This window comes from Plasmodium falciparum (assembly GCF_000002765.6).
Source record: "Plasmodium falciparum 3D7 genome assembly, chromosome: 5".
Lineage (NCBI taxonomy): Eukaryota > Apicomplexa > Aconoidasida > Haemosporida > Plasmodiidae > Plasmodium > Plasmodium falciparum.
Genome location: NC_004326.2, coordinates 1,165,001 through 1,177,500, shown reverse-complemented (window position 1 = coordinate 1,177,500; position 12,500 = coordinate 1,165,001). Strand labels below are relative to the sequence as shown.

Genomic DNA, 12,500 nt, shown 5'->3' with positions numbered 1-12,500 from the left:
AATCATCCAACAATAATTATAAATATATTTATTTATATTTATCTTCCTTTTATTATTTTTACAAAATAATGCTCTTATAATGTAATTTGTTTTTATTTGTTTTTATTTGTTTTTATTTGTTTTTATTTGTTTTTATTTTATTTTATTTTACTATTTTTTTTTTTTTTTTTCTTTTTTTTTTTTTTTTTTGTCGACCGATTGATTCTTTTTCAAGATGATTAATGAAGAAGAGTTAAGCTTGGAATCCTTAAAAAAATTAAAACAATTAGAAGAAAAATTAAATGAAGAAAATAAAAAGGAGAATAAAAAAAAGAAGGAAGAAAATTCAGTCAATAATTTTATGCAGTTCAAATCTTTGGAGCATTCTTTACCTTACCAAGTCAAGAAAAAAATCAAAACAATGAAAATCAAAAATCTACAAGGTCTCAAAAAATTAACTGTTACTAATAAAAAAAAGTATTATATAAAAATATTGGATCATAAAGACGTGCAAAAAAGAAAGCACAAAAGGAAGTATCACAAGAAGGCATAAAGAAAAAAAAAAAAAAAAAAAAAAAAAAAAATACCCTGACATGGTATTTATATGTATATATATTGATATATATATATATATATGTTTATAATAATAATAATTATTATTATTGTTATTTTATTTATCTTTATTTTTTTTTAATGTGTAATAATTTAAACCTGATTTGTTTGGGAATATCCTCATATTTGCCTTTCCAGTCAAACTTTTGGCCACTCAAAGGTATAATTCGTCTTGTGCTTTTAATTAAATTTTTATCTGCAAAAAGGAAAATACCATAAAAAAATATGTATATAAATATATAAATAAATAAATATATATATATATATGTTCATTTATTTTTCTTCTTTTTTTTTTTTTTTTTTTTATGTATAATAACTTATGTTTGTGAAAAAATTGTTTAAGTCATATAAAATATAATTCTCATATTCATTTATCGCAGATAAGATATTTGAAGAAAACATATCAACATCCTAAAATATATATATATATATATATATATATATATATATATAAATATATTATATATATATTTATATATATTTATATTTTTGTTCTTATTGTACCCTATTCACTCGAACTTTTTTTTCAAAACATTTTGATGTTTTAAAATTTATATTTGCATCCTCAAAATATGTAAGGGATATATCTATGGTTCCCTTTTATAAAAAAGAATGTAACAAAATCATTAATTTAAAGATTGTCATGTACATATTCTTGTAACATATGTCATTATATATATATATATATAATTATTTTTATCTTATACGTTGTAAATTTACAACCCTTCATCATGAGTAATAATAATGACAAAAAGAAAAAAAGGAAAAAAAAATAATTAATATTTTTATTTACCGATAATAAAACATGATCGTTATCAACAAAAAATTGTGCCGTCCAGGAACTTCTCCAAGTACTAGCGCTAATATGATAAAAAAAAAATTATATATATATATATATATATATATATATATATATATATATATATTATATATCACAACGAATTCGAAGAGAATCCATATTTTAATATATCAATATCATAATAGTTTATATATTGTTATAATTTAATAATACTGGAAATTTTTTAAATAACTTCTATCACAACATATAATAAAAAATAAATAAAATATGTCTTCTTCATTATATGCATAAACAGATGAACAATGTTCAGAACGTAAACCATTCGGTGATTTTATATGGACTTCTGGATAATTTATAGTTTGTAAATTACTCCATTTTTTATAATGCTCTTGTACATAGTCAACCAGTTTTTTATCACATTCTTTTCTAAAATAAATAAATATATATATATATATATATATATATACATATATTATATGATACATATAATTTTTTATATCATATTTTTATGTGTTTACCTATAATTTTCCAACTGTTCTGGATATTTTAATTCTTTTACTGTTTCCAAAACATTTGCTGTCTATGAAAAATATATGAACATATTATATCTCAAATATATCATTCCAAAATTATATTAAATTATATATATGTATATGTTGATATAAATATATGTGCTCGTATTTTTTTTTTTTTTTTTTTTTTTTTTTGTACCCTTTTTAAATGATTAACATGAACTAATGCTTTTAATTTGGGTATAAAATATAAATGATTTACTTTAAATTTTTTACATGTTATTACCTAATATAAGATATTATACACATATAACATATGAATTATGATAATATTATTATGTTAATTATATATATATATATATATATATATATTTATTTATATTTACATATTCGTTCTTATCGGTAAGTATAAAATTATAATTCTTTTCATTATAATCTTTTAAAACTTCTTCAAGAATTTTTTGAATACTAACACTTGAACCAAGAAGAATATTTATATCTATAAAATTAAAATGTATATATATATATATATATATATATATACATATGTATATGTTTGTATCTATTTAAAAAACATATTCTATAAAAACTATAATATTTGAACCTTTGACCAAGTCATATAATTTCCCTGGAGGGGAATTCATCAATACATGTCTTATAAAATTTTTCTTTTCATTTAACATGTTATTCATCGTATTATGATTATTTCTTCTTTTTAACTAATATTATATTCAAATATTTTTAAGCAACATAATATAAACACAACTGTAATTACTTTATAATATAAGATTATTATTAAAACAAAAAATATTATATATATATGTACTTTTTGCTAAACGCATTATTTATATATGAAAAAAAAAAAAAAAGTTAAATTTATTAAAATATTTATAACTTTATATATATCCACAATAATTAAATGTCTGAAATATCATTACCTTTTTCAAATAAAAAAAAAATATATATATATATATATATATATATATATATATATAATATCATATTCATTATTATTCATTTGTAAGTATGCACAAAAATGTATATATAAAATTCTAAACACATATTAATTTATACAAATATTTTTATAATCATACGTAATTCTTAAAAATATATCACACCTTATGTTCACAATAAAAAATAAGATATTCCACATATGAATATATATACATATATATATATGTGCAGAACTATTCATGAGCTCATTAATAAATCATAATCTTTACATATATCATATGTAATATATATAACCCTTTAATTATTTTATTAAAAATGAAAAACAAATTATAAAGTTTTACTCGAAATGGAAAAGAAAAAAAAAAATTTTATAAATTTATTAAAAAAAATATAAATCCTAACAAAGAAAAGGTGAATAGACAAAAATAGGGATAAACAAGTATAACATTGTTCATATAAAATGCATATTATTCAAGCAGAAATAAAAATAGGAAATATTAAGAACAAAAAAAAAAAAAAAAATAAATAATAAATAAAATATGAACATATGAATATATGAAAATATGAAAATATAAAAATATGAATATAAGTCAAATTAAACAAACACATTTTAAAATGAAACAAAAGAAAAGAAAAATATTTGCACATTATTCATTTCCACTTGTATACTTTTTTTTTCTTTTTTTTTTTTTTCTTTTTTTTTTTTTTCTTTTTTTTTGTTTAATTTTATATGAATAAAATAAAAGAAAGATATTCATATATTTGTTTTTATTGGAATAATTTCCTCTACTGATTTTTCTGAATATTCTTTAATATAACCTTTCATAAAATAAATACCATCCCCTTTTCGATTATCTGTAAAAAGTATAAAAGGGTATCCAAAGGATAATATAAATAAATAAATATATATATATATATTTACACATATATGTGTATATATTTATTTATAATACTGTACCGATTGGTAAAAACCACAAGAAAGGTGACTCTCCGAAAACGTCCTTAAAATTTTTATAGAAACCTTTATTATAATATTTCTATAAAAAAAAAAAAAAAAAAAAAAAAAACATACACACACACACATATATATATATATACAATTAAATGTATTAACAATAGAAGTCATTCTTATTTTTTTTTTTTTTTTTCCATAAAAATATTACATACCGAGTATGATTGATTTTGGTAGTTGGTTTGTTTCTCACAAAATTCGATTGTTGTCATAGCATTAATCAAAAGCCTAAAATAAAAAAAATAAAAAAAAAAAAATATATATATTTATATATATATATATATATATTTATTTATTTATTTATTTTTCCTTTTAACCATATGTGAAAAAATAGAAAACATGTTACTATGAGGGATAAGAACGAATTTAATGTTTCTCCAAATAAAAGTAAAAACATTTCGTTAAAAGGCGTCTACAAAAATGAAATAATGAATAAATATATACATATAGGTAACTATATATTTACAACTTTAAGGAATTTATGCATCACAACAAAAACAAGATATATATTTCGATTTATTTCAATATATTTCGATTTATTTCAATATATTTCGATTTATTTCAATATATTTCAATATATTTCAATTTATTTCAATTTATTTCAATTTATTTTAATTTTTCTTATTTTATTTTTTCTAACCTCCCCATTTTTTATTGCATTCCTAACAGAGGTAAACATAGTAATTGACACAAAGACTGTAGTTATTGAACAGTATATTAAAGATAACATAAAATATTTGTGATTATTATAACCAACACAATTATATATCCAAGGACAATGATGATCCATTTTTAAAATACAACTTTTACATACGCGACAATGATGAGTTCTATCAGGCTTATATTTACAACACCATTTACAATGTCTTCGTTCTCCTGATTTTTTCTTTTCTAATAAAATATTCTCCATATTTATATTATTATTTTCTTGAAAATCATTCAAAGACCATTCTTCAGTATCGGGTATAGATCCAGGAGATACTATAATGGATAAAATATAATTAATCAAATACATAATTAAACAAAAATGAAAAACCCCCATCTCAATAATTCCTCTGGAAAATTTAAACATATAAAAATATATACATAAAAACATATATATGTGTGTATATATATATATATATATATATATATTCCTCTTTATATAACATTTTTATCCTATTTATTATTTCCTATTTTTCATTTTTTATCAAAATATATGTGGTTTATCTTTAAAGTTACCTCTTCAAGTCATATTTCAGGTACACCTTTTTGTAATCCTTATAAATTAAAGGCAAACAGTGATACTATAAGAAACCAAAAAAAAAAAAAAAAAAAAAAAAAAAAAAATTCAACATATATATATATAATATATATATATATATATATATGTTATCACATGGGTGTATATCAAATTTTTAAATGTCATAGGTTACCATTATATATATTAAATATATCCCTAGTAATACAATAAAAATAAAGAAAACAGGCAAAAGACGAACAAATTTATTCTTATTATTTTGTAATCTAAATGATCTTTCAACTTTAGGATGATTATTGGTTCTTTCCAACATCACATTATTTGACGTATCCAATGTAGAATCATCATCTTCTTTAAAATTATCTTTCATACCTTTTGTTACATTTATAATACTTTTGTCTGACGAATATTTTATGTTCTCTTCCTTTCTACCTTTCTTCTGCTTATTTTTCTAAAAGGAAAAAAAAACATATATATATATATTTTACTTTATATTATTTTTTTTCAACACTCATAAAAGCATATTCACACCAAACAAAAAGGAACACTATATATATAATCTTTTCTTTTTTCTCTTTTTTTTTTTTTTTTTTTTTTTTCTTTTTTTAATAAGAAACCTTCTTTTTTTTCTTTTTATCGTCGTTGGAATCTTTTCCTTCAGACATGCTAATAACATTACTCTCTTCATCGGTCATATTTTTTTTTTTTTCTTCAACATTCTTATTCTTTGTCATTTTACATAGTATATTTTTAAATATGAAATAAGGATATTACAGATTAAAGTAAGACAAAAATTAAAAATTCTTTTTTTTTTTTTCTTTTTTTTTTTCTTTTCACAGTATTATTTATTGACACTTCATTCGTCTTTTATTATACATCAAATTATTTATATTTATATTTATATTTCTATATTTTTGAATTATACTATATTGTGTATATAAAGTTATTTATGTATTATAATATGTCTAATATATATATATATCAAATAACCAAAAAACGGTTCTAATATTTTATGTGGTTTTCTAATCACTTTTTATTAATAAAAAAAAGGGAGGCAAAAAGACAATATATAAGTATATAAATGTATGAATATATATAAATGTATGAATATATATAAATGTATGTATATATATAAATGTATGTATATATATAAATGTATATATATATATATATATATATATATATATGTATGTATTCATGTATTTATGTATATATTTTTATATTTTTAATTTTTAATTTTTAATTTTTAATTTTTTTTTTAGTTTATTTTTTTCTTAATTTTGAATTGTAAACAAAAATTCAAATATATGAACAAATAATGGAATGATCGGAAAACAATGAAACAACAAATAAATTATGTCAACATATATATTTAAATTGTATGTATGCCTGTACATATGTCTATCTTAAGGTGGCATGTTAAACAAATATATAAATTATTTTCATTATATATATGATATTATATCAAACACACTGTATATAAAATATATACAAAAATAAGAAATAAATAAATAAATAAATATATATATATATATATATATATATAATATATCAAATTGAATAAAAAATTAATTGTTACCATAAAAGAAAATGATTGGTGTTCAAAATTATTAAATGTAAACAAAAACAAACGAAATGTCTATTTTTTTTTTTTTTTTTTTTTCTTGTTTGAAAGCTATACATATATATATATATATATATATATATATTTTAATAAATGAATAAAAAGGAAATGAAAAATTAAAAAATGGAAATTCTTTTTTAAATATTTATTCGCTATAAAATTGGGAAATTATTTACATATATATATATATATATATATATATATGCATTTATTTTATTTTATTTTTTCTTCAATTTTATTATATCATTTTACCATATTTTTTATGAAAAAAACAAAAACTTCTTGTCCAACGAAAAATAATACATGAGTAAACATACGGTTATATCGACGATATAAATATGACTATATATATATATATATATATATATATATATATATATATATAATTCCTTTTTATACATATAAGTTTTATGCATATAAGAAAATTATGTAAACTTCATAATTTATAATATAACATAATAGTTAAATATATGTATATTAAAATATGATTTATTTACCAAATGCAATTATATATATATATATATATATATTTTTTTTTTTTTTTTGAATATTTCCACTTTTAATTATGAATGGTATATAATTATAAATAAAGACATACAAAAAAAAAAAAAAAAAAAAAAAAAAGATATAAAAACAATGAATTTAATTATAGATCATTTTGCATATATAATATAAATATATGCATATAGGTTAATTCAAGAAAATAAATGTTTATAAATATTATATAAAAAAAAAAAGAAAAAAAAAAAAACTGTCTTTTTATTATAATTTTCCAAAAAAATTTTGTTATACTGAACAATATATTATATATATATATAATTTCCAAGTATACAAAAAAAAATTTTTAAATGTGATAGTATAATAATAACAATTTTCTCTTTTGTTAATTTAAGTAGACAATTATATATATATATATATATATATATATATATATATGGATAGATATAACTTTCATAATATTATATATATATATATATATATTATTATTAAAAATTACAATTTTCATATAATATTGTTATGCATGAAAAAATAAGAAAAAAATTTATATTCATATATAACATATATATATTATTCATCCTCTTGTATATTTAATATAGGACTGTTTGTACTTTTTCATTTAATATTTTTTAGACATAAAACGAATTTCTCTTTTTTTGAATTTTTTTTTTTTTTTTTTTTCTTCTTTTATTTTTTTCCCATGCTATTTTATTTGTTGGTTGTAGAGAACATGTTTAAAAAAAAAAAAAAAAAAAAAAAAAAAAAAAAATCAATAGTACATTTATAAAATTAATGCACACATCAGCATTTATAAAAATAATAAAAATAAAAAAAAAGTAATATTCCTTAATGGAAATTTTAAATATCCTTTATACTTGTTATAATGTTACTTATTAATAAATATCCATTTGAAGAATTTTATTTTTCTTTTTGCCATAAGCATTTTATAAAATTAAGAATCACATATTATTTATTTATTTTTTTTTTTTTCTTTTCTTTTTCTTAATTTATAACATAAAAATTTAACATATTTTCATTTCTCATTTAAAATTTTTATATGTTTATGCTTTTATACATTTTTATATTACATATATTTCTTTATATTTTTGGTTTTAATGACGTTTTTGAATCTTTTCAAAAGAATAAAAATAAAAACAAAAAAAAAAAATAAAAGACATCATTTTTATTACATAATTTATGTATTGTAGCACATTCTATATATGTATATATAATCTAAAGTAATATTATCAAAATGTTATATATACATATAAATATATATATTAGTAATATTATTCGTTCATTTATTTTAAAAATGAAAAGAATATAATATTGTACTACAATAGTAAGAAAACCATAATATTGGTTCTATAAATTTTTTTCTGTTTTGTTTTTTTTCATTTTTTTATATGTCTATTATTTCGATGTAATATATATATATATATTATTATTATTATTATCCTTATTTATTCCTATTTCTAATGAAAAATTCATAAACTATATGATAAGTTTTGTATAATTAGCTTTTTACAATTCTATGTTAATTATTAAATGAAATATATAAATATATACACATATATATATATATATATATATATATTATGCACCATATATTTGTGAATGGTACATGTTTAATGCCATATATTTATGAACATGTACATGTTTTATGCCATATATTTATGAACATGTACATGTTTTATGTCATATATTTATGAACATGTACATGTTTTATGTCATATATTTATGAACATGTTCATGTAAATATCTATATGTACATTTACATTACCAATAGTATTCTATATTCAAACCGTTTCAATTTTTACCGTTGTAAAAATGAATGAATCATAAGTTTTATATTTTTAAAATATATATTGTTTCCATTTTAATTATTCTAGGAATTAAAAATATGCACATATTAAAATATTCTTTAATTCGCTTCTCCGAATAATAATCACCTAAAAATATATTTTTCAATTTATGCTTTTTTCATAATTTAATATATAAACATTTTGTCTTTTGAACAAAATAATAAAAATTCAATAAACATATATAATATTGATGACTTTGATTTATTTATAGGATATACATATATATATATATATATATATATATATTGGTATATCTTTTATTTTCTACTAATTGGTAGTAAAGAATATAATTTATCACATATGTATGTATGTATGTATGTACTTATTTATTTATTTATATATTGTGTAAATATGTTTAAATATTATAAACTATAATATAAAAAATTATTAATACAATGAAAGAACCTGATGATAATAGCAATGATCTAATAATTCATTCCTTTGAAGAGGATATTTGGAAGTTATATAAGAAGGATAACTATATGAAACATTGCATTGTTAGAGACAGTATTGAACCAATAGCACTAGACGAAGAAATTCATATTTTAAAAAAAGAAGAAGGTCCTACATTTAAATTGTCGGAAATATTAGAATCTTTAGAAAATAAAAAAGAGGAAGAAGAAGCAAAATCAGATATATCGTCACTAGAATATATAGAACACGAAAAAAAAGAAGAAGAAGAAGATAAAGGTAAATTATATAATGGTGTATATTTACATGAAGTAAATATAATAGAAAATATAAAATATTCTGACTGTAATAAAATATACGATGAAAATATATTTCCTATTAGTATAATAGGTGATATGTATATAAATAATATAATTCAATTTAAAGATAATTCTCCTTATCATTCTATTTATAAAGTACATAAAGTGGAATGGTTTTTAAGTATAGATATTAATGAAGATACTATATATGAAATCATTCCATTTAGTGTAGGTAAAAATATTCAAATACCTTTTGAATCATTGGGCAAATATATTTTTTGTAAAGCTTATAGACGTATATATAAGAACAATCAATCTAAAGAAAAAGATGCAAATACAGTATTCGACCCACACACTTATGTAAATAAACCAGTTCGTTTTAAATGTAGTACGGAATATATAGAAAAATATTCTCTTAGCTGTAAAGGGCCCGTTTTAATTTCTATCGATCTTGCTTTTAAGGTGCTGACATATTTATGTGCTCACTTTTATAGCACAAAAATGAATCTACATGACCCCTTAAATAATGTACGCACATTGTTTTCATCGTCTAACATAAAAGAGAAGAAGAAGGTACAAGACAAAGAAGAAGCGGTAGAGGAAGAGGATGACAATATGACATATACTACTAGTTCTGTAAGTCAAAATGATGAAGGTGGTTATGAAATATATATTACAAATATGACAATAAATTTTGATGAAATAAAATTTATATTTTTAGATATTCTGGATAAGAAAGATAAAATAAGTACATCTCATAGGGATAACAATAATAATGACAGTAATAATATTAGGTACAATTCTTTGGAAAAGAAGGAATTGATTTTTAATTTATATGAAGTCGAATTCAGAATATCAAATAATAATGATGGGATAATAATAATCATTTGTAAAGATATGCATAAATATTTTACTTTTGAAAAATATAAAATGATAACTATAAAACCTTTTGATAAGAACATATGCATAAATGAATTGTGGATTATATTATTAGCTTTTAAATCAGCTTATTCATATAAAAATGTTTTTAAAAAATATTCTAGGACGATTTTTAGAAATACAAATATTTCCTTTGTACAACATATGCTAAATAATTATATAACCAAGTCTTATAATTCAAACAAAAATAAAAATATACCTTTTCATAAAATAAACACTATATTTAATCAAGCCTAGAAAAAACAAAAAATTTTTCTTTTTTTAATGCAAATCAAAAATTAATTAAAAATGGGAGGAACATTGAATTTATAAAGGTGGCGGGGCATACAAAAATAAATAAATAATATATAAATATAAATATATATATATTATATATATATATATAAATAATATTATCATTTACCATCATAATATTCATTTTTTTAATAAATTCTTATTATTTAAAAAAAGAAAAAATTAATATAATACATATATATATATATATATATATATATATATATATATATAATATACATTAATTTTTATATTAAATCTATAAGAAAAAATTATGGATACCTTAATTTTTTTTATTTTTAATAGATTATAAATTTTTAATTTTTATTTTTTGAAAAATTTCCTTTTTTAAATACTGATTAATAAAATATGATATTAATATAGGTAAAGGCCTGGAAAAATTTAAAAGCTTCAAATTTTTAATATTTAAACTTGAAAATGTTATTAATATATATATATATATATGTTTATTTTTTAAGAAATAAGTTAGTGTATTGAAATATTCTTTTATATATAAAATATATGGAAATATTTTTCCTTATATATTTTTTGAATATCATAATAAAATAAGAATATATGTATAATAAGTATAAAATATATATTTAATATATATATTATATTATATATATATATAAATTTATTTATATATAATTCCATGAAATATTGTATAATAATAAAGCATATGTACACTTTATTATATATTATATTATATATTATATTTATTGTATATGTTGTATGTATATGATTACTCCTTAACATTTTATATATATCATATAAATTTTTTATATATACACTATATAAATATATAATTTCATTTACTTCATATATATTATAGAAAATTAAAAATTATACTTAAAATAAATTATATATATATAATATATATATTATATATTATAATTAATACAATATGTACATATATATATATATATATATATATATAAATATATCATTTTAATTTTTTTTTTTTTTTTTTTTTTTTTTTCCTTTTTATCATTAAAAAAAAGGTAGAAAGATATCAGATCATTGTTTTGTATATAAATAAAAATATATTTATGTTTAGAATAAGGTTACGAAAAAAAGAAAATTATAAATTATAAAAATTAAATAAATAAAAAATAAAGCATATATATAAATATATAAATATATATATATAATTATATAATATATATATGTATATATATATATATTTTTTTTTTTTTTATTTGTGAAAAGATCTATATAATAAATGTATGAATAATTATATAAATAAAAAAATATTTAAATTTTAAAAGAGAAAAAATAAAAAAATAAATATAATATTACTATATAGTAATAGAATATATATATATATATATATATATTTATATATATTTATAATTTAATTATTAAAGAAATATATATACATATATATATATATATATATATATATAAAATGGAAGAAAATAATAATAATGACTTGACGGGGAAAATTTGTTCCTACTTAGATCCTCACATGGTTCAGATA

General features: G+C 17.4%; 5 protein-coding genes across 5 annotated transcripts in view; 3 read left to right on the top strand and 2 right to left on the bottom strand.

The window, feature by feature from the left end:
• Window positions 1-214: 214 nt before the first annotated feature.
• PF3D7_0528600 (conserved Plasmodium protein, unknown function) lies at window positions 215-532 on the top strand (the record flags this gene model as incomplete). The annotated part of the gene is made up of 1 exon (XM_002808670.1): window positions 215-532. One exon carries the CDS (start codon window positions 215-217, stop codon window positions 530-532), a length of 318 nt encoding a protein of 105 aa, XP_002808716.1.
• PF3D7_0528500 (F-actin-capping protein subunit alpha, putative) lies at window positions 434-2,594 on the bottom strand (the record flags this gene model as incomplete). Its single annotated transcript, XM_001351803.2, has 10 exons — window positions 434-443; window positions 691-787; window positions 909-1,002; window positions 1,096-1,188; window positions 1,385-1,451; window positions 1,604-1,816; window positions 1,909-1,970; window positions 2,102-2,188; window positions 2,289-2,401; window positions 2,507-2,594. The coding sequence occupies 10 exons, from the start codon at window positions 2,592-2,594 to the stop codon at window positions 434-436; spliced, it is 924 nt and encodes a 307-aa protein (XP_001351839.2).
• A 1,016-nt stretch (window positions 2,595-3,610) lies between these two features.
• PF3D7_0528400 (palmitoyltransferase DHHC7) lies at window positions 3,611-5,842 on the bottom strand (the record flags this gene model as incomplete). Its single annotated transcript, XM_001351802.1, has 8 exons — window positions 3,611-3,711; window positions 3,815-3,893; window positions 4,024-4,096; window positions 4,186-4,280; window positions 4,509-4,923; window positions 5,090-5,154; window positions 5,284-5,559; window positions 5,726-5,842. 8 exons carry the CDS (start codon window positions 5,840-5,842, stop codon window positions 3,611-3,613), a joined length of 1,221 nt encoding a protein of 406 aa, XP_001351838.1.
• A 3,648-nt stretch (window positions 5,843-9,490) lies between these two features.
• PF3D7_0528300 (conserved protein, unknown function) lies at window positions 9,491-10,981 on the top strand (the record flags this gene model as incomplete). Its single annotated transcript, XM_001351801.1, has 1 exon — window positions 9,491-10,981. The coding sequence occupies one exon, from the start codon at window positions 9,491-9,493 to the stop codon at window positions 10,979-10,981; it is 1,491 nt and encodes a 496-aa protein (XP_001351837.1).
• A 1,447-nt stretch (window positions 10,982-12,428) lies between these two features.
• PF3D7_0528200 (eukaryotic translation initiation factor 3 subunit E, putative) overlaps window positions 12,429-12,500 on the top strand; it is a gene marked incomplete at both ends in the record, with an annotated part of 1,665 nt that continues 1,593 nt past the window's right edge. The window contains one exon of the mRNA XM_001351800.1: window positions 12,429-12,500. This exon is cut by the window's right edge and continues 27 nt beyond it. Within this exon, the coding sequence (XP_001351836.1) occupies window positions 12,429-12,500 (72 nt within the window).